Source organism: Thalassophryne amazonica, chromosome 5 (genome assembly GCF_902500255.1).
Source record: "Thalassophryne amazonica chromosome 5, fThaAma1.1, whole genome shotgun sequence".
In the NCBI taxonomy this organism is placed as follows: Eukaryota; Metazoa; Chordata; class Actinopteri; order Batrachoidiformes; family Batrachoididae; genus Thalassophryne; species Thalassophryne amazonica.
This window is the reverse complement of record NC_047107.1, coordinates 117,307,208-117,329,425: the sequence shown is the minus strand read 5'-3', so window position 1 is coordinate 117,329,425 and position 22,218 is coordinate 117,307,208. Positions and strand designations below refer to the sequence as shown.

The window sequence follows — 22,218 nt, the reverse complement described above, 5'->3', positions numbered from 1 at the left end:
CATAATGGGCTGAGGAGCTGAGGGGTAGACGTGTTGTGTCGTTGCAGCTGAAACTGCCATGTTCTCCACTTCGTCTCCTCACAGCAGCTGCTCCACAGTCAGAGCAGTGCGATAGTCATGCTCCAAGCTCTCACCCATTTCTTTAGGAGACTTTTGTCACTCGGGAAGGAGTGAAATCTGAAGTACAGCTGTTGGAATTGCAGAGCGGCACGGAGCAGTGACACCGTGAAGCCATTTCTGCTATTGTTGACAATGGACCGGAAGTTCAGATGCGCAGCTTTTACTTTTACTTCCGCATTGGAAACCCAGAAACATGAAAATCCCTCACAATGTTTACATGATGCATGTGAATTGTGATACATACTCATGACTCATGTTCATCGCGTTTATAGATCATGATTGATGTCATGAAAAATATTTGTAAACTTATTTAAGCTTACCTTCAGAAGCTGCAGCTTCTGCTTTCTTTTTCATACCCTTTGCAACTTGCTCAACACGTGAATCTGCAAAACGCGCATAGCATGTCTGGTGGAATCCACCATCTTGGGTACTGTAATGTGACAACTGCGAGACCGAACCGCTCAACTACGGAGATTGTCATTGGTCAATAAGCGAAGTGCACATCTCGGGCCGTGCGGTGCATTATGGGTACTCTAAATTTTTCGGCTACCAATCCACATTCAAAGACGACAGAAAGCAGTGAGGAGTGCTATGATTTGGATCATTTCAACCGCTGGAAAGTTGACCACAAATACTGGTGCTGACAAAGGAGGAAGAGAGCGCTGCTGTCAAAAAAAAATGACCAGTCCTTGTTGATAGTTGGAGACAAACAAATTTCTGACCCCTTGAAGGCAACTGACGGATGGTTAGAAGAAGTCCAGGGTCTGAAACTGTGGATATTGCAGAATATTTGCTAAACAGGGATGAGAAATCGCTACTCCGCCGGCTTCGTAATGACTACAAGGAAGGTGGGTCTCACATATAACCTCTTTGGTGTCACGTTTGTTTTGATAAGTTGACAGACATACAATGATATGTGCATGCATGCACTTTCAAGCCTATAAATTCCATTTGAGCATTTGAAAACAGCACAATGTGCACCTGTCATTATTGTATCCGTCGCTTAAGGCTTAAAGCCTTTGGAACAATCCCTGTGAGCCTTAACTTATACAGTCCGCTAATGCTACCGTATACGAAATTCAATAGGAGTGGTGTGAGTTTGGTAGTTGGGATTTTTGCCCCTGTTTGACCCACGCATGCGCAGATGCGTTGCGCACATCGCTTATTAGGAGATTGTCATTGGTCAATTAGAAAAGATCTATTGAACACGTCTTCCAATTGCTTGTTTTTGTTCCAGGCTGACTGGGTATGTAGTTCTTCAAAATGATTTAAAAATCCAATTTACTAAATAATGTACCAAGATATTGAACATTTCCTGTCATACTTTTGATAAAATCATGCACCCTTTTTGTAGGTCATACAACAACACTATTTCCACACGGTCCACACAGCCTACTATTGTTGAGTCCATGATGGACAAAAAGACTCACAGTTTGAAAACCACTGGCATGGGAGGTTTTGAAAATGTCTTGCATACTTTCCTTTGACCTCACCTTGCTGTTGTGTTCAGGAGCAGCAGAGAAGAGCTCCAAGACGGGAGCAGAGGACCGAACGCAGCACATCATCATGGCCATGAAGGACCGGATGAAAATCCGTGAGAGGAACAAACCTGAGATCTTTGAGGAGATCCGAAAGGTGTTCAACATCTCTAAGATGGTTCATTCCCAGCATATGAAAAACATCAAACAGAGCGTCTTGGATGGCACCTCCAAGTGGTCAGCCAAGATCACCATCAACGGTATGGCCACTGAAATTTTATCATACATTTGAAATTCAAACAGTGGGTCAATGACTTTAAAAGATACATACCAGAAAAACACATCTGATATTATGTCCTTCAAAGTAAAAAGTAATTAGTCTCTCAGATTCTTTATAATGGATTGTGTTGTACACGGTTAGAGTTGGTTTTGTTGTTTAATAATGAACAGTTGCAGATACACATGCTGTAAAACACATTCATCCGTTCATTTTCTTACTCCACCCACTTACTCCAATCAAGGATGATGAGGGTGCTGGAGCCTATCCCAGCAGTCACAGTGTATGAGGCAAGCAGTGGTGGGCACAGTTCCGATAATCTGATAACAGATAATTATCAAAGATAACGTTTTCATTATCGGATTATCTTTTAAGATAACTTTAAAGACCATCATCGGACTAATTATCTTCTGATTAATTTTTGTCTGATAAACATAGCGACAAGCATTTTTAAAATTAGTTCAGCACCCACCTGTTAAAAGTTTTGTACCAGACACACAGTTACAATCTTTGCAAACAGTAAAGAACTGCTTGTATAAAAGCATCTCAATCCTCTGCAGACAAAGAAAAACCAGCCCCAAAAAGAAAAAAAAACATTTCCTTTAACACCATACTGATATGCTGGCAATATGACCCAAGTCATCCAGAGGCATACATCTTTAACTTACGGTTCAAATTTTAACCAAACTAATTTTGGACAAGTTATTTAAAATTACTGTCATGTCTGAAGTTGTATAAAGTAAAAATATCAGATATATGGTTTAGTTTTAAAGTAATGTGTTAATTTTTAAGGTTTTGTGAGCACATGCTCTGCCCCGCAGTGCATTATGGGTAGGATGATGTAATCTCAGTACGTCACGACAGGACAAATGCATTTCAGACACTCTGTTCAGGCTCCAAGGACAACAGCATTCATTTCTAGTGCCTAAAACTCTCTTGTATGTATTCAATGGGTTTATAGACGTTGATTTTTTAATTGCGTTTGTTAAATTCCACGCATTTTAAATGTGAACAGACAGGGATTATCTAAAATTTGTTTTGAAAACCTCTACTGCCATCTAGCATCTACTGGCCAGTAGTGTTCATGGCAGTGTCTGGGGACCAGTAGATGGCAGTGTTCTATTTATTTTGACCCCAGTTATATCAGATATAAGACTTGTTCTTCTCTCTGCTCCTTTTCATTCTGGTGATTGTGATGCTTTATTTCTGTTTTTTCTGTTTTTTTCTTTTAAATGAATGAAATAAATATTAAAGAAAGAAAGAAAGAAAGATGATTGTCAAATCAAATTTTTGCTTTGCAAATGGCTTTTTTTTTTTTTTACAAATGAAGTTTAAAAACAAAACAACTGCATAATAATAATAATAACATTATTACAAGACAGCTCTGCAGTGTTTGCACAGGTACAGTGCGAACGGTTGGATGCTGCTTGTAGCTTTCAGCAGCAGGATAACCTCATGACGGCTGACCACAATAATATATCAAACAGGTTTGATTCTCATTCGACCATACGATCAGTGATCAGGAAGTGGTCGTCAGATGTTGACCGCAGCTTGATACTCCATGAACACTACACGATGCAGGATGCACGATTAACCTGAAACTTGGTCCAAAAAATTCCTGCATGAAAAATCATCTCGCACAGTGTAAAGTATGTTTTACAACATCAAATGAATGTTGTAAAGAGAGAATGCAAAAAAATGGAAAAAAAAATGGAAAAAAAAAAAACATGCAAAAAAATTTGCGATGACACTTCCAGAGCTCTGTAAAAATGCCTGTTTTTACAAATAAAAAAATTGAATATTTTACAAAAGCACATTTAAACACCAACACACAACAGACGTCACATTAATGAATGACTGAACCAATCAGTGTTTAGCAGGCACCTTTACCCAGAATCCTTTGCGATCTGTCTCTTTGTTACAAATCCCCAGAATTAGTGCATTATTCAACATTAAAAGATATATGTTATATTTTAACTTTGTACAAATGACAGAATTGACATTAATGGAGTTATTCTATCGGTATTAATGTTATTTATAAATCAAAACCTTAAGTCAATATAACTTTATTTTTCAAGGCGTCCACATGACCGGACCTTTATAATTGATATAGGGCTGACTTTATGGCTGCTTTCAGAGTGCCTCTGTGCTGGGAGGGCTGTAATAAACAAAAGCTTCCAGCAGGGGCCGAATGTTGAAAGAAAAAAGTGTGGTCTCATTGTTTGGGTCTCGGGGTGCCTTTGTCTGTGCTCGGAGTGCTGTAGAGCTTCCAGCAGGGGCAGACTGTTGAAAGAAAAGCCTATGGTCTTATTGTTTGGGTCTGTTGTTATTTATAATATTATTAGAAGCTATTAAATTTGTTTTACTAGTAGTTGTAAATGTGCCAGAGATAATATCGGTTATCTGTAACTTCCGATAAATTTTTGGGTGGTTTATTGTTTTATCTTTATCGAAGATAACTTTTCAGTTATCTGATTATCTGTTATCGAAGTTAATTTTTTGGTTATCTGTGCCCACCACTGGAGGCAAGGTACATCCTGGACAGGACACCAGTGGATAACAGGGCCACATATAGACAGGCAAATGGTTTCCATCCATCAGATGCAAAGGTGCTCATACAATGTGTGTGTTTCACATTCCATTCAGCTTTCTAAACAGTAAAAGATGCATTCAGACTTGAAGAGCACTTTGTGGCCTTCATAAGGTCTCATACATTTTGATCTCTGAGATGTGCATGGATCTTGGTGTTGCTCTTCCAAGTTTTCTGGGATCTGATTACGTGTGTCTGACATGATCTACAGATGACGTCAGTTCAGATAGTCTTCTGTGTCTGCCAGAGTCAGTTTTTCCTCAGATTTTGGACTTTTCCTTTTCAGTGGAGGTTCCTCAGTACCAGATGACTCTGCCGTGCTTGGCTCTATAAGCATCAGGTGGTAATCATTGAGCATATCTGAAAAGATAAGATTATTATTTTTAGTTATTGAATAAAAGATTAATCATTTCCCGAATTAAAAAGGAGATGTCTAAATTATAGACAGTCTTGATCAGCTTAATTACACTTACCCAAATATAGGTTAATATTATATCAAGCTTTGGAGACTCTCCATCACTTCCTATTGAAGAAAACAGTAGATTATTCTTATTCTGCTACACCTGAGCGCTGTACGAGTATACTCTCTATGTTGAAACAGCAGCGTGAATTAATGAGTCTTGGTTTACAGCGGGAGGTATTTTGGCTCCCTGGAGAAATAGTGCATACTTCATCCTCAACTGTTGACATCTCCTTTGATTCTTTCTTTGAAAATTGGACACTGATGTCCATTAATCTTGCACCAAGCTTAACACAAGCCAGCTGAAAATTTTGAAGATGTTCAAAACTGGCATGAGTTTAAGTGAGCTTTTCACAATTTGCTGAGCAGCACACCGACCTTTCCCCCTCGACATGCGCTCACCGTGATACGATCCTTCTTTCATTCCTTACCGCTCACCTGGGTCCAGGTCATGGTGACAGCAGACCAAGCAGCTTATCACACGCTCCCCTACACTTGGCCAAGTCCTCTAACTCTTTGCTGGGGATACTGAGACGTTCCCAGTTCAGCTGGGAAAACTGTGCTGAAGGTCTCAGAACTGCTTAATTCTCACATGCAGTTAAAAAAAAAAATGTGTTCACCCCAGTAAACAGTGGTGGGCACAGCTAACCTAAAAGTTAGCTTTGATAACAGATAATCAGCTAACTGAAAAGTTATCTTTTATAAAGCTAAACCAATAAACCACCCAAAATGTTATCGGAAGTTACAGCTAACCGATAGCCGATAACTTCCAGTATTGTCTCCAGTACACTTGCAACTGCTAACCAGCTGATTTTGAGTTTTAACACCACAATCGCTTCTGGTAGCATCAAAGGTGACCACAGACCCAAACAATGAGTCAGTACTTCTGTCTTTGTGCGCCCTGCCCACTGCTGGAAGCTCCTATTTACTACATAGCTTCCAGCAGAGCAGCAGTTGAGAGGAGCAGCGAAGCTCAACTCTCTACTCAATAACAGCATCACCATGAGGCGGAGGTCTTGGAAAATAAAGCAGTGCTGACTTATGGTTTTGAGTTATAAATAAATTAATACCGATAGAATAACTCCATTGATGTCAGTTCTGTCATTTGTACAAAGTTGAAATATAACATATCTTTTAATGTTAAATAATGCACTAATTCTGAAGTTTTGTCACAAACACAGACAGATGCCAAAGGGATTATGGGTAAAATGTGCATCCGTTAACACTGATTGGTTGACTAATTCATTCTATGTAAAAACCAACACGTTAATGTGTGAGGTGTGTGTGTTGGTGTTTACATATAAATGTGCTTTTGTAAAATATGCCATTTTTTAATTTGGAAAAAAAGGCATTTGTAAAAAAAAAAAAAAAAAAGCCAAGTTGTAATTAGATAACCGTCTGATGTAGCCGGTGTCAAAATAAATAGAACACTACCATCTGCTGGTGCCCAGACACTCAGTGCTTAGAGCGAATACTGCCATGAACACTACTGGCCAGTAGATGGCAGTAGAGACCGTGAAAGCTTGGCAAAACAATAATAATATATATATATAATAATATAATTCGTGTCTGCTACGTTTAAGATGCGTGGAATGTCATCAATGCAAACTGAATTTCAGACATCTTATATATTACTCTGGAACAAAGACGACAGACTGTTTAACATAAGCAAGACATTAAAGAGCAAACAGGAATCGATTGCAGTGATTCCAATTGAAAATAATGGAGAACAACCTGGGCTTATTCTGGCATTTTTACATAAAACAAACACAATAACAACGTCTATAAACCCAGAGAATATATTCACAAGAGTTTCAGGCACAATATACAAAGAGTTTAATGCTGTTGCCCGTGTGGCACCTGATCAGAGCGCCTCAAATGCATTTCTTCTGTTGTGAATGTACTGAGATTACCCATAATGCACTGGGCACAGCATGTCCACACTAAAACCTTCAAAATTAGTGCATTACTTTAAAACTAAAACATATATCTGATATTTTCACTTTATAAAAGTTCAGACGTGACGTTAATTTAAGTAACTTGTCTGAAATTAGTTTGGTTATTTTAACCATAAGTTAAAACTGTATGCCTCTGGATGACTTTGGTGATATTGCCAGCATATCAGTATGGGGTCAAAAGAAATGGAATTTTTTCTTTTCTATTACCAGTTCTCTTTTGCCTGCAGAGGATAGAGTGGTTTCTTCTAGAACAGGGGTGGGCAATCATGTGCCATGAAGGGCCGAGACCATGCAGGTTTTCCTTGCTACCAGTCACCTCAGCAGGGGATTTCATTAATGATCAGGTGTTTATGCTCAAGGGAGAAGCTAATCAGCAACCCACCTGCTGAGGTGATTGGTTGCAAGGAAAACCTGCAGTGTCTCGGCCGTTGTTGCCCATCCCTGTTCTAGAACCAGCTCTCTTCTGTTTGTAGACGATAGAACTGCGCATCTGCTACAAAACATTTAACAGGTAGGTACTCTTCTGATTTTAGACTTCATCAATGTATCGTATCGGAACTGTTAAGCTTTGTTTACTATGTTTGAAAAAATGTTAGCGGTCTAAAAATTATCGGACCAAAACTTATCGATGAAAACATTATCTTTGATAATTAGCGGTTAGTGGATTAGCGGAACTGTGCCCACCACTGCCAGTAAACCCCCTCCCAGTTTTTCATATTGACAAGCAGACAATTGATCAGTGTTGATATTTCAAAACTGAGCTTTGGGTTTAATTTTTAGAGAATCAAGCAACTTCTGTGTCTGTTGGTTGGTTTGTTGCAGAATGATTCCGGAACTAAAAATCCAATTTTCATGAAATTTAATGAAAACCTTTTGGTCGAGCACAGAATAGAAAACTAAATTTGTGGTCACCCGTACCAGTAGGTGACAGACATTTGGAAGGACTTTCTTCCGTTCTTTTTTTTTAAGTACTGTGGGAACAGTTTGTACTGAGTCTCAGTGGAAGTACAGGATGTCCTCTCCTGTTATAAAAAAACAACTATTTTGGTCATCTATTAAAAACTCTGTTTATTGGAATCCCAGAAGAATTTTTTGACTGGTGGCTGTTGGATGCAAACGTGTTCACATTTTAAAGTAATGAGAAAACCGCAGAAGCACCTGTGTGTTGGTGAAGCAAAACATGTCGACTCCCCACATCACAACTTAAAAAAACAATAAACTATATTAACTTTTCAGTCTCTAGAATATCAAAAATGCTATGTCTGTGTGGAAATGTGCAGAAACTCAAATATTTAACAGTTTGAATATGTCTGCCTCCCCATCACTAAACATCATGAAGAACTGCCACAGTTACCAAAGCAACCAGAAACATCACACTGTATACTGGCAGCAGTGTTGCCATGGCAGCCATCACACCTTGTCCTCCTGATCATCAGTGATGGGCGCCGTTAGGGAGGAGACTCGGGGACAGAAGGTCCTCAGCTAGAGCTTCCTTGATCTGGTACATGTAGCTACTCAGCGAGCATGCTGACGTCACAAAAATTTTGACCATCGTAATGATAGGTGTTATCATTACACCCTGTGTTTGGTGAGACGTGCACATCTGTTTCGAAATCTTCATACTGTTTTGGAAACAAAAGACTGGACCCACAAGGACAAATTAAAGTGGTACACTGCAAAACTGCACTTTTATTTTTTTTACATGACTGTCAAAAAGGCTGTCATAGATGTCACAAATTCAATAAAAAATGTTATATAGTAAATTAGTCAGCTTGGTAGAAGTTTGGGGTTCCACAACTTTTTTTTTTACATACATTTTTGTCACGAAAGTAATTTTGAGATTGACTACCCACTGATGACACCATTAGTTATTATTTACAATAATCAATGCATATGCTGATGACTCTCTTATACAAACAAGCTAACACAATATTTGTTGTCTACAAGTTCCGTTTACGTAGGAATGAAAAAGAAACATTTAAATGTCAGTATATAACTTGTGTAAATTCCAACCAACTAGCTTGGTGACATCAGAGTTGCATCTGTTTTTTGCGGATGATGTGGTTCTGTTGGCTTCAGTAACCTCAGAGGCACACTGAGCAGGTTTGAAGCAGAGTGTGAAGTGACTCCAAATCTGATACCATGGTCCTCTGTAGGAAAAGGATGGATGGTCAGGGAACAGTTTTTGGCCCAAGTGGAGGAGGTTAAGTATCTCGGGTTATTGTTCACGAGTGGGGGTAAGTTGGAGCATGAGATCGATGGATGGATTGGCGCAGTATCTGATGTTGTATGGACACTGTACCAGACCGACATGGTGAAGGAGCCGAGCTAGAAGGTAAGACTCTCAATTTATGCTCCTATCCACACCTATGGTCATGAACTTTGGGTAATGACCAAAAGAATAACGTCACAGATACAAGCAGAGGAAATTAGATTCCTCCGGCCGGTATCTTGGCTTACCCTCCTGGACAGGGTGAGAAGTTGGACTATCCAGGAGGGTCTCGGAGTAGAGCTGTTGTGTCTTTGCATCAAAAGGAGCCAGCTCAGGTGGTTCGGGCATCTGGTGAGGATGCCCTCTGGTTGTCTCCTCGGGAGGTTTTCTAGGCACGTCCAAGTGGGATGAGGCCCCGGGGAAGAGGTTGGAGGGATTATATTTCCCACCTGGTTTGGGAATGCTTTGGGATCCCTGGGAAGAGTTATAGGACTTGGCTGAGGATGAGGATGCCTGGGATGAGCTGCTTAGTCTGCTGCCACCGTAACCCAAATCCGAATAAGTGACAGAAAATGAAATGAATAAAATTCTAAACATCTTAATAATAATAATATTAATAATAATACATTTTATTTACAGGCGCCTTTAAAGAAACTCAAGGTCACCTTACAACACATAATTTAAAACATACATTAAAATAGCAGCAATAAAATCAAACAAGGACCACAATGAAATAAGTGTTTATGCTTTATGTGTTATCCATATATCATTGACACATTCACCTCTGTATGTTTGTATTGATGTTGCAGAATAAACTCAATCAATCAATCAATCAATCATAAACAATGTTTTCTTTACCTTGTAACAGTGAAACAAAAGCATAACACAATGGAAAGAACAACTGGACAGAAACTACAACTGAATAAACCACATGACTAAGGTATAATAAACAGAAAATACATAATAAACAGAAAACAAAACCAGAGAATACCGAACAGAAAATAAATGAGCTGTTATACAAATAATGAATGTTTATGATTTCAATAGTAAAAATATTTCATGAGGTGAAAGCTGGAACAAATATTTGTTCCATTGAAAGAATGTAAAAACATTCATTGTTTGTTTCATATAACGGCTAACATAGATCCTTGTCATTTGATATTTTATTAATTTATAAACAGAATAGATCCCTATCATTTGATATTTTATTAATTTATAAACAACAGAAAAGAGAGTTACATTTTGGTGTTCCACTGCTGCTAAAGTCCAAATTGTGACATGTAGTCCAGTAATGCTGTGCACTGACTTCGGACTTCCATAAAAAAAAGACTTTCTGTAGTTCCTCAGCGCAGCCTAAAATCACGTCAGCATTTCATCTGAACAGTTCTTCATGCATCCAGACGGCTTACAGCAGAGTGGATTTTGTGTGTGTATGTGTGTATGTTACAAGAATTAGCAGCATCAGTTAGCTCAATCAAATCATCGTCGTCCTCCACGCACGTGCGTGCACACACATGCAATCAGGTCAGTCGACTGTGTACGTCCTCAGTGCAGCAAAAAAAAATTATGTCAGAAATGAGTCCAGCTTTTCTTCTTTCTTCCTGCTAACAGCCTCCAGACGGCACAGTGGATTTGTTTTGTATGTGTGTCTTATAAGAATTAGCAGTGTCAGTTAGCTCAAACAAATTGTCTCGGTAGAGTTGTTGTCCCATGCTTGTGTGTGCGTGTACTACCAAAAACAGAATGTGTGCATCCTCAGTACAGCGGAAAAAAAAAAAATCATATCAGAAATGAGTCCAGCTTTTCATTTCAACTTCCTGCCAACAGCCTCCAGACAGCACAGTGGATTTGTTTTGCGTGTGCGTGCGTGTTGTGTGCGTGCATGCATGTGCGTGCACAAGCACATGCGGGCGCGTGTACATGCGGACGCGTGTATATGCGCGTGCATGAGCACACGTGCAAGGACGCGTGTGTGTGCAGAGTGCAATGGTACCAAACACATGGAACCAAATTTGCACTCTAAATGGAACCAAGCTGCACTCTAAATGCAATGGAACACAAATGGGATGAATTAATCCATGTCATGTGACATACAAAGCACTAAGTTAAGGACAGGGTTGGCCCCCTGGAAAATGAGAAAGGAGAAACTGTGACTGAGGATAAGGAAGCTGCTGATCTGCTCAATGGCTTTTTCTGGTCGTTCTACAAAAGGTTTGGGAGAACTTGCCTGAGCCGAAGCAGATGTTTCACGGCATTGAAGATGAATTTCTCAAGAATTTCGACATGTCACCGGAAATTATACTCAAAAGGTTACTGAAGTTGATACCAGACAAAGCTCCAGGTGTGGACAATTTGTATCCTGTGGTCCTGAATGAGATGGCTGGGGTAATTTTGGAACTAGTTAGTTTGATTTTCAAGAATAGTTTGGGGCACAGTTCAGTTCCGGATGATTGGAGAAATGCCAACATTACTCCCCTGTTCAAGAGAGGTGCTAGATCTCACCCTTGTAATTACAGACCTGTCAGCCTCACTGCTGTCCTGAGCAAGGTATTCGAGTCCATCATCAAGGATGCTATAGTAGATAATTTGAAGAAGCACAAGCTTGTCAAGGATTCCCAACATGGGTTTCGACAGGGTCGGTCATGTTTCACTAATTTACTGGTTTTCTTGTAGAAAATTACTAAAGCTGTTGACACAGGTAACCCAGTGGACATCCTTTGCTTAGATTTCAGTAAGGCTTTTCACAAAGTACCGCATCAGAGACTGTTGAGCAAGTTGAGAGCGCATGGCATCGGTGAAATGGTTTCAAATTGGATTGGAGCCTGGTTGACTGGTAGGAAGCAGAGGGTTGTGGTGAATGGCTGGTCTTCAGACTGGGCCGGTGTTTCCAGTGGCGTCCTACAAGCCTTGGTGCTAGGGCCGTCCCTCTTCATCATTTATATCAATGATATTGATGAAGGAGTAACCAGTGACCTACTAAAGTTCACTGACGATATTAAAATTTTCAGAAATGTTGCCACTGTAGAACAGGCCTTCACCCTACAGGAGGACTTACACAAGCTCTACGACTGGAGCCTTGAATGGCAGATTGTCTTCAACAGTGGGAAATGTAAATGCCTTCACATGGGTCATGGTAATCCCAGATATGATTATTTTTTGTGCTAGGACTTGATAGAGAGTGCAGAAGAGGAGAAAGATGTGGGAGTCCTCATACATGAGAGTCTCAGTCCCAGCAAACATGTGGCAGCCATTGTGAAGACTGCGAATAGAGTACTCGGTAAAATACAGAGAACCTATGAAGACAGAAGCATGGAGAACATGCTCAGACTTTATAAGGCACTGGTCAGGCCGCATTTGGAGTACTGTGTGCAGACACGGAGACCTTACTTCCAAAAGGACATAGATAACAGAGAAAGTGCAGCGTAGAGCGACAAAGATGATAAGTAACCTCCAGGAAAAGGACTATGATACCAGACTGAAAGAGACAGGCCTGATATCATTAGAAATGAGGAGACTTAGAGCTGACCTTATCGAAGTGTTCAAGATTGTGAATGGACTGGAAAACATAGATCCAGATGTCTTGTTTGAGTTCAGGAGAGGTCGCCATGGGACCAGGGGTCACTGTCACAAAATGTTCAAGGAAAGATCTAAGCTCTTTGTCAGAAAGTACTTTTTCAGACAACGCATTGTCGAAGAGTGGAACAGTTTAGCAAACAGAACCACATGTGTCACATCAGTAAATGACTTGAAGAGTCAGATCAATCCGTTGTTCAGGAAAAGGAGGGGGCTTCGCACAAGTCAACGCAGACTTCCTGCCCCCGTATTGACTGCCGTACGAGACGACAACTTCATCGATGAGGTGTAGTGTCGACGGTGGATTCAAGGTAAATTCAATCAAATGACAAGGATCCACTTAGCCATTATATAAGACTACAATATTGAACTGTGGAAAGGGGAAACAAGCGAAACGATACCACCCGGGGCTGACACCTGTGAATTTGAACCCTGTCAGTAATTGGACTGACTTATGCTGAGCACAGACAGGCAGACGGACATATGGATGCAAAGCCTTCATAATACCTGGTGGCCACATTTTGATGACCTTGGGTAAAAACATTACAACATTCTTCTTGTTTGTCTATTTTCTCAGCTTCACAAAAGCAAGTTACCTCATCAATCGCCCAACAGTCTGTTTGTTTACCAACTCATGGAGGTTTAAATTTGAACAGATTATTTATGTGTTTTGATGTTTTATCACTGAGAGCACTTTGACATCTGTTGCCTGAAAAGGCCACAACAATAATAATAATAATAATAATAACAACAAATATTAACTGACACTATTTTGTCCCTTCTATCAAATATTGAGTGGCTTCTATCAATATTTTATTTGGATTGAAATATAGTTTAGAATATTTTTTCATTCATTGATCACGTTACCCACCTGGAATAAAGTCCGGCTGTCATCCATAAGCAGAGCAATAATTGATGATTCTGATGGTCGAAGCTCTTTGAAGAATCGTTTGATTTCTTTTGGGAATCACTTGACTTATTATTCATAAGATGAGATGTCAGTCGCCGACTGACTCAACAGATGGAGATGTGTGTGTTCTGGATGTGGACTGATGTTCATCTGTGTTTCAATGGATATTTCAGTGCAGAAGGCTTTAAAAAAGGTGAGAATTGAACATAGAATAAAAGGGTAGTTTGGGGTGTCACAGACGTTTGAGTTCAGTCAGACTGAATTCAAATCATTGCTCATGAATATGAATAAAATAATGGAATTACAACAGTAGCAGTGCATTGTGTAACCATGATGACATCATACATGAATTTGGGGATTGCTGGGTGTCGACTTTATGTTGGGAAGATTAAAATCTCCTACTGGATACCAGTGTTACTTTTTGACTTTGATAAAAACTTTTTTCAAAAATGTCCTCTCAGACTGAAGTGATAGGACTGCATGAGTTTGTAACTGATGTAACCGTGTTGCTCCCTTCCTCTGCCTCTGTGGTATTATTGTATTTCAGGTTTGCACCTTTAATCAGTTACAATTGTTAGTGTTGCTGTGTTATATTTTCCAAAAAACCCAGAGATGAGATGAATGACTTCCTTCAGCTCAATGTGACTGATACTTTCATGCACAGTTGCTTTTCAAGGTGAACACTTTTATCTCTTTGATGATGAATTTTGTCAGACAACAACCATTTTTCACCTTTAAAAAAATGTTTGTGTTGTTGACATTCTAGGATAACACTGGCATAGTATTCACGTTAAAATTTGAATTCCAGTTAAGCAACAGATTCATTGTTGTTCATGTCCCACAGCAGCCTGTACTCAGTTCTTGAAATGGAGCAATAGCTCCTCCTGGTGGACATTTACTATTGACAGAGGTACAATGAAATTTTGCTACGAGCTCTCGCGTGTAGATTTTAGTGCTTATTGGGTAGTTTATTAGGAAAATATTGTCAAATCAAAGGTTGTGTTTGAAATTTGAGCATATCTCAGAAAGCTTTTTTTTTTTTTCTTTTAGCTTCACTAAATGTAGTGATGCAAGGGTATTACTGAATGTCTTAGGTGCTAGGTTTCTTCTAATGATATTTGGGTACCACTGGGATGATTTTTGTCAACAAACAGTGACCTAGGGAGACTCGGATGTGGAGTTACACTTTGGCAGGCAACTTTGGCTACAGCATTTCAGACATGTGATGCATTTCTCTGGATATGATCCAGCACATATGTGCCTCCATGTTGAAGAACCCAGTAGATGGAGAAGGTCAGGGACACACCTGGTTGCAGCATATAGGTGACAAAATTTTGGAGGTGGGGAGGGACCGAATATCTGTTTGGCTAGTTGATACCCAAGAACCAGGGTTCTGTAATGTGATGGATGCTGCGAGACATGAAACCAGCACATGCTTCCAGACCTGACCGAAGGAGGTTATTTTTGGTTATTATTAGGAATACTGAAACAGTGGCAGGTCTAGGAGCCTGTCTTGATGCTGCACTTTGCCATATCCACCAACTAACAGAACCATCCTTCAGCCTCAAACACTATAAAGAACAGAATGTAAAGGTGAAATATGCAGGATGAATTTAACCACGGCTTTCCAACTGTAATATATGCCCCTCTGTAACTCCCCAAAATGAGAGAAGTTCATCTTCTCCTTTTGCCTCCTCCACCTTTCAGAATATGCACGCTCGCGCAGGATAATCTGAGATTGTCCCCAGATGACGCCATCTGGGGAAATAACACCTCGTCTATATGGATGACACCCCCCAGCCAAGTATTCATTCTACCCACTGAGTCCACCTCGCAGCCCGTAGACGTGCATTTAAAGCTACGGACACAAAAACGGCCTGTTCTGAGTGGGACTGAAAAAGGGAGGCTTACAGATGCACCAAAATCTAGGCTCAAACTCTATTTTCAGCAAGAAACTTCAGACATGTTTTGGGGACCTCTGAGATCTATGTAAAGTTGTTGAAAAGAAGGTTCAATATGTGACCTGGGTTTGATTGCTACATCATCTCAGTCCACCCAACTGTAAACGTGTGCTGGCCTTGGCTGTGAGAGTAACCTGTGATGGACGAGCGTCCCATCCAGGGGGAGGCTTAGACTCTCTTCCACATCCCACTATGGATTCTGGGGATAAGCACTTCTATTCTTCAAACTGTGATCCTCCATTGTTCACTTTTGTTGTCTAAATTGTGTGCTGACATTCAAATGGAGTAGCTCTTCATCTCTGTGGACTGTGTTCTTCCCAGAATGCCCGGGAGCGCAAAGTCATTCCAGGTGTCTTTTGACATCTTGTTTTGCAGAACATCCAGTGACTGTGTTTTGCAAGAGTCAGGAGGATTGTCTTTCAGAGGCTTTCTGTGTTTGGGGTGTAAAGTACATGTATAAAGAAGATGCTATTGGGCAAGCATTTGAAAGTTTGTTGTGTTTATGCATTTTCTTCTTTCTGTTTGTGTTTATGATTAGTTGTCAGTGCTCAGGGTCTCCAGGCCAAAGACAGAACAGGATCCAGTGACCCATATGTTACCATTCAAGTTGGAAAATCCAAGAAAAGGACGAAAACCATCTATGGCAACCTGAACCCAGTCTGGGAGGAGAAGTTCAGCTTGTGAGTTAACTTCAGCTGTAGAGCTGTACTTCTCACTCACATTCATTTTTCTCACGGAATTAAAAATTAACAAAAAAGTGATCCGTGACAGCAAACTCTGACGGAACACAGCGAATTACAGTGGCTACAGTGGCCTCTCAGAGGAACACAGCACAATCCTGTTTTAGAACAAAACCCAGAAAACACGTGGTGGGCACAGCTAACCAAAAGGTTAGCTTCGATAACAGTTAATTCGCTAACTGAAAAGTTATCTTTTATAAAGCTGAACCGATAAACCCATAAAAAATTTAGCGGAACTTATAGATAAAAGCTAAACCAATAACTTTCAGTATTGATTTCAGCAGCTAGCAGCTACTGACACAACAACAAGCCAGCGCTTCTGTGTCAGATTAGCTTTCTCTCAGCAAAAGAGACAGAGTGACTGAGGAGGAGGAGGACAAATAAAGACAATGGGAGGTCAGGGAAGCTGTCTGAGTGAAGAAGGAGTCTTTGCGGGATAGGTTATCTTGGAGGACTCTGGAAGCAGTTGCAAGGTACCTACAGGCCCCCAGGGCAGCAGCCTTTGCTGTGGGGGAGGCAAAGCCACGGGTGTGCCAGGAGTTTGGAGCAACCATGGAGAAGGACTTTTGGTCGGCACCAAGGTGCTTCTGGTAGACCGTGAGGCACCTCAGGAGGGGAAAACGGGGAACCATCCAAGCTGTCTGCAGTAAGGATGGGACTCTGTTGACCTCAACTGAGGATGTAATCCGGCACTTGAAGGAACACTTTGAGGAACTCCTGCATCAGACTGGATCCTCAAACGTGTGTTTAGTGTCTTTAAGGTGGAGATGAACTGCAGACTGATCCACCAGCGCCCTCTCTGCGGTGCTTGTATAGCCTTTTGTGCAATGGCCTCTCTACTATGGAGACCACCTGGATAACTGAGAGCCTTCACAGAAACATCTTGAACATTGAGTTGAGGTCTGGGACAGTGCCTTAGGAGTGGCAAACTGGGGCGGTGGTCGCATATTTAAAAAGTGGCCCAGAGAGTGTGTGCCAACTACAGGGGCATCACATTTCTCAGCCTCCCTGGTAAATCTACTCCAGGGTGCTGGAAAGGATGGTTTGGCCGATAGTCGAACCTCTGATTGAAGAGGAACAATGAGCGTTCTGTCCTGGTCGTGGAACAACCGACCAGCTCTTTACTCTCACAAGGATCCTGGAGGGTGTCTGCGAGTATGCCCATCCAGTCTACATGTGTTTTGTGGACTCGGAGAAGGCGTATGATTGGGTACCCCGGGAGATACTGTGAGAGGTGCTGCGGGAGTTTGGAGTGAGGGGGTCCCTTCTCAGGGCCATCCAATCTCGGTACTCACAAAGCGAGAGTTGTGTTCGGGTGCTTGGCAGTAAGTTGGACTCGTTTCCGGTGGGGGTTGGCCTCCGCCAGGGCTCAATTTTTCACCAATCCTGTTTGTGATATTCATGGACAGGATATCGAGGTGTAGTCAGAGGGAGGAGGGTTTCCAGTTTGGTGGGCTCAGGGTCTCATCACTGCTTTTTGCCCATGATGTGGTCCTGTTAGCTTCATCGGTTGGTGACCTCCAACACTTAGTGGATCAGTTCGCAGCTGAGTGTGAAGTGGCTGGGATGAGGCTCAGCTCTAAATCTGTGGCCATGCTTCTCAGCAGGAAACCGATGGATTGCCTACTCTAGGTAGGGAATGAGGTCTTGCCCTAAGTGAAGGAGTTCAAGTACCTCGGGTCTTGTTCATGAGTGAGGGGACAATGGAGCGTGAGATTGGCCAGAGAATCGGCGCAACAGGGACGGTGTTGCATTTGCTCTACCGTACTGTTGTGATCAAAGGAGAGCTGAGCCAAAAGGCGAAGCTCTCGATCTACTGGTCAGTCTTCGTTCCTACTGTCACCTATGGTCATGAGGGTTGGGTCATGACCGAAAGAACTAGATCGCGGGTACAAGCTGCTGAAATGGGCTTCCTTAGAAGGGTGGCTGGCATCTCCCTTAGATACAGGGTGAGAAGATCTGTCATCCGTGGGGAGCTCAGAGTAGAGCCACTGCTTCTTTGCGTTGAAAGGAGCCAGTTGAGGTGGTTTGGGCATCTGTTAAGGATGCCTCCTGGGCGTCTTCCTAGGGAAGGTGTTCCAGGCACGTCCATCTGGGAGGAGACCCCGGGGAAGACCCATGACTAGGTGGAGAGATTATATGTCCACACTGGCCTGGGAACACCTCTGGATCCCCCAGGCAGAGATGGTCAATGTGGCCCGGGAAAGGGAAATCTGGGGTCCCCTGCCGGAGCTGTTGCGCCCACGACCCAATCTCAGATAAGTGGTTGAAGATGAGTAAGTGATGAGTATAAATGCACTGAATGAAAGTATAAACACAAGAATTTTGTATTTACTTCCATTTTTCATGAGCTGAACTCAAAGATCTGTAACATTTTCTGTATGCACAAAAGACCTATTTTTCTCAAATATTGTTCACAAATCTGCCTAAATCTGTGCGAGTGAGCACTTCTTCTGAGATACTCCATCCTACCTCACAGGTGTGGCATATCAAGATGCTGATGAGACAGCATGATTATTCCACAGGTGTGCCTTAGGCTGGCCACAATAAAGTCTGGAAAAAACCCCAGCACTCATAAATGAATAATAAAAATCATGTATTTTTAATCAGCGATCACAAACTAGTTTTAGAGGTATATAACGTCACCTACTATAATGGAGTGTGTGGAATCATGACATTAATGATTCTAAGTCAATACAATGCAGAACATGGGGAAAAAAATCAAAACTTACAATAAACATATTAACACTATTGGGAAATAGCATGTTTGATAGATTTAGTACAATCATACGGTACTTTTAAAAGTTTGAACAAGCCCACTATGAGATATGTGTCAGGGCTTGAGTTTCGTTCTTTTGTGTTATCGGGTTTTTGGTTTATTTATTCTTTTGTTGGGATTTTTCTGCTTGGGTCTGTCTGTCTCTGTTTCTCTTATTGGTTCTTGGTAATGGGTGTTTCTCTTTCGCTCTCTGGCCACACCCTGCTTCTGGTGCTTTCCATGTGCACCTGTTCCTGATTTGCTGATTGCCACCTGGGGTTTTATAAGCTCACTGGGTGGTATTGTTCTCCGCCAGTTTGTCGTGGCTTGTGCCTGCATTCCAGCTCTGTACCTGTGTTCTTCTTCCTGCCTGCCTCATAGTGTGTACCTGACCTCCTGCCTGTTGTTTTGACCACGCCATTTGCCTGATGATTTCTGTACTGCTGCTTTTGTTGGACTGCCTGCTCGTGTACCGACCTCTGCATTTTCCTTTAGTAAAGACCACTAACAAACAGAGCTGTCTGCCGGAGCTGTGCATTTGTGTCCTACCATCCCCGTGCATCCCGCCTGTCCAAATGTAGTTGTATTTATAGACTAAAACCACTGTGTTGATGCACTGATTTCAAAGCTGTGCTTATATTAATTACCTGAAAAATGTTTACAACTTGGTAACTACACTTGACTTAAAAGCTAATCTTCACATTTGTGGTGGTATTGTCATACTCTGTACTCTCCAAAAATGTCTGCATCAATGAACTTGTGTAAAAAAAAAAAAAAATATATATATATATATATATATATATATATATATATATATATTACACCTATGTAGCCAATACTGGACTGAAACATTTTATTGATGTGCTAAACTGTTTTTCTTCAGTGAAACAGTGAGTCATCCTCATTGTCTATTCACACAGGCAATATTAGTTCTGTCATTTTCCATTACAAATTCGTGCATTAATGCAGCAACATTCATCTTTATCCATGATTCAACACGCTTACCATCACATGTTGTAATAGAAGTGAGGCAAATTCAAACTTCCTGTGCTTCTTACTGAAGCTAGGCGCCAACCCAACTTTGCAAAAACTCCACAAAGACAAAAAGCGGTCAACTCCTGGTGCATGGTCCAGGACGTGACTCAAGACATTATCTTACTCTTCATAAGACATAATGTATCACTTACTTTTTTTTGGATTTGCTTAAAAATTATTACAAAAATCTGAAAACAAGATCACCTCAAAGCCTATTCTCTGTCAGGTTAGAAGTGACATGTTTAACGTCCCACTAACGTAGCCTACATTTGTTCTTAGTGTGTGCCACAACTCTTCTGATCGCATCAAGCTTCGGGTTTGGGATGAGGATGATGACATCAAGTCTCGGGTGAAGCAGCGCCTGAAGAGGGAATCTGACGACTTCCTGGGTCAGAGCATCATCGAGGTCCGAACGTTGAGTGGAGAGATGGATGTTTGGTACAACCTGGGTAGGTGGTCTCCATCGGGCAAAATATCACATCATGTTTCACGATTACAGTCGTGAAGGGTGGGGTTGTAAGACCTAAATTTTGTAAGTATTTGTAAGTGATGTCGCAGCAGGAAAAGCGCTGGTTAATGGGGCTGTTGCGCAGAGTACCGTTCCTTCCTGGTTTACCGTGAGGAGCAAATTGGGACATGTTTTGTAGCGTCATAGTAACTTCTTGGTCCATCTTTGTCAATCTTGTACAAACTTACTATACATAGTTGTTACGGCCATCATCTGCACCAGATTTGAAATTGGGGTCAAATTTTCAAACTGTTCAAAAATTTAATTCCAGTTTGAGAAATTGTCACTAGTACGTGGTAACGTCCAGGTGTTCTCAGTCTTAACAGCTTCAGTCACGTTTCAGCGTCTTTTGAAATTTGTACTTAACTACTGTTTGAAACTGCTTACAGACAGACTAACTGTGCAATGTGTAGACTTCCTCTGCTGGAATTAGGTGTCGTACGTCGTCAACATACGGATCAACAACTGTGTAAGGAAACTTTTTTGCGACTTTGGATTGTGAGGACGAGAGTTGTGCTTGCTAGTTATCCAGTTAGCTGACAGTAATCAGTACTGATAGCGGTCCGGTGGCTAATAGTTCAAACTTCCTGCACTGGTAGACGGCAACACAGCAAGAAAGTTAACTGTGCGGCAGAAAATGCCTCCAAAAGCAGCGACAGAGGCTAAACTGGATGAGGTGCACATGGTGCTCTGTCAGGTGACTGAAATGATGCAGCAGCAAAAGGACATGTCAACTTTATCGTGTTCTGACACGTTCATGTCCATGGCAAAAGGACATGTTCATGGCTATATTAAGACAACAACTGTTATGTGTCGACGCAGATTGAGGAACGAACCTGCGTCAGACAGGACCCAGCACTAAAAATAACCAGAAAGCGGTTCCTTCAACAAAAAAACAATTTATTTTTCACCTGTGCCTAAATAAATTATACAAAAAACCCCAACCCAATGTCCTTCAAGAGGAGTGACTGCTGGCACGCTCTCCAGTGTTCATGGGGAGAGAAGTCCGGTGCTCCTGGACTCACTACCATCAAACAGACACCCCCCAGGTGGACACGACAAACTGACTCTCTGTTGAAGCACAGAAGATGTGAGGTACGTTAGCAGTTATAGCAATTTCTTTCACAAAACACATGCTATCAGCAACACATCAAGGTCTGTACTTTTTATCTTTATGCACATGAGCAGCTTCTCACAATAAGTGGAGGATCACTTATCCTGCACGCCACAGCAGTGAGAAGCAAGCCACACCATTCTCATCACAATTTCACGTATACTATGTAGCAAAACATCAAGTTACTATCTACAATTAGTCCAACAGTTAATTACCTTTACTGTGTGCTGACAGCATGTGTCCTCACCCTTCCTTGCTTCACAGGCTTAATGTGTCAAACCCAGGTGCAGTCCTCAGCGTCTCACAAACGAACATCACAAGGTCGAGTTCCCGGCAGTTCTGCTTGATTCACACATGCCTTAAAAGCAGAACGCCATCCAATTATCCGCTACAGCTGAAAGTCTTCAGGGCTGCACGTGAGCACCAGTCCCAGGTGCCTCACATGATATTGACGAGGGTGAGGATTCTTCAGCCAGCACCTTTTTTCCACAGACAAATCAGCTTCCATGCCACCTGAGGAGCAA

The 22,218-nt window shown here is 41.5% G+C and overlaps 1 protein-coding gene across 5 annotated transcripts in view; it reads left to right on the top strand.

Annotated features, from left to right (window-relative positions):
• LOC117511182 (protein unc-13 homolog B-like) overlaps positions 1-22,218 on the top strand; it is a 422,327-nt gene that overhangs the window by 244,421 nt on the left and 155,688 nt on the right. For all 5 annotated transcript variants that reach the window (XM_034171173.1, XM_034171170.1, XM_034171169.1 and 2 more), the window contains 3 exons: positions 1,631-1,858; positions 16,078-16,219; positions 20,352-20,521. In XM_034171173.1, the coding sequence (XP_034027064.1) occupies positions 1,631-1,858; positions 16,078-16,219; positions 20,352-20,521 (540 nt within the window). The remainder of the gene's footprint in view (positions 1-1,630; positions 1,859-16,077; positions 16,220-20,351; positions 20,522-22,218) is intronic.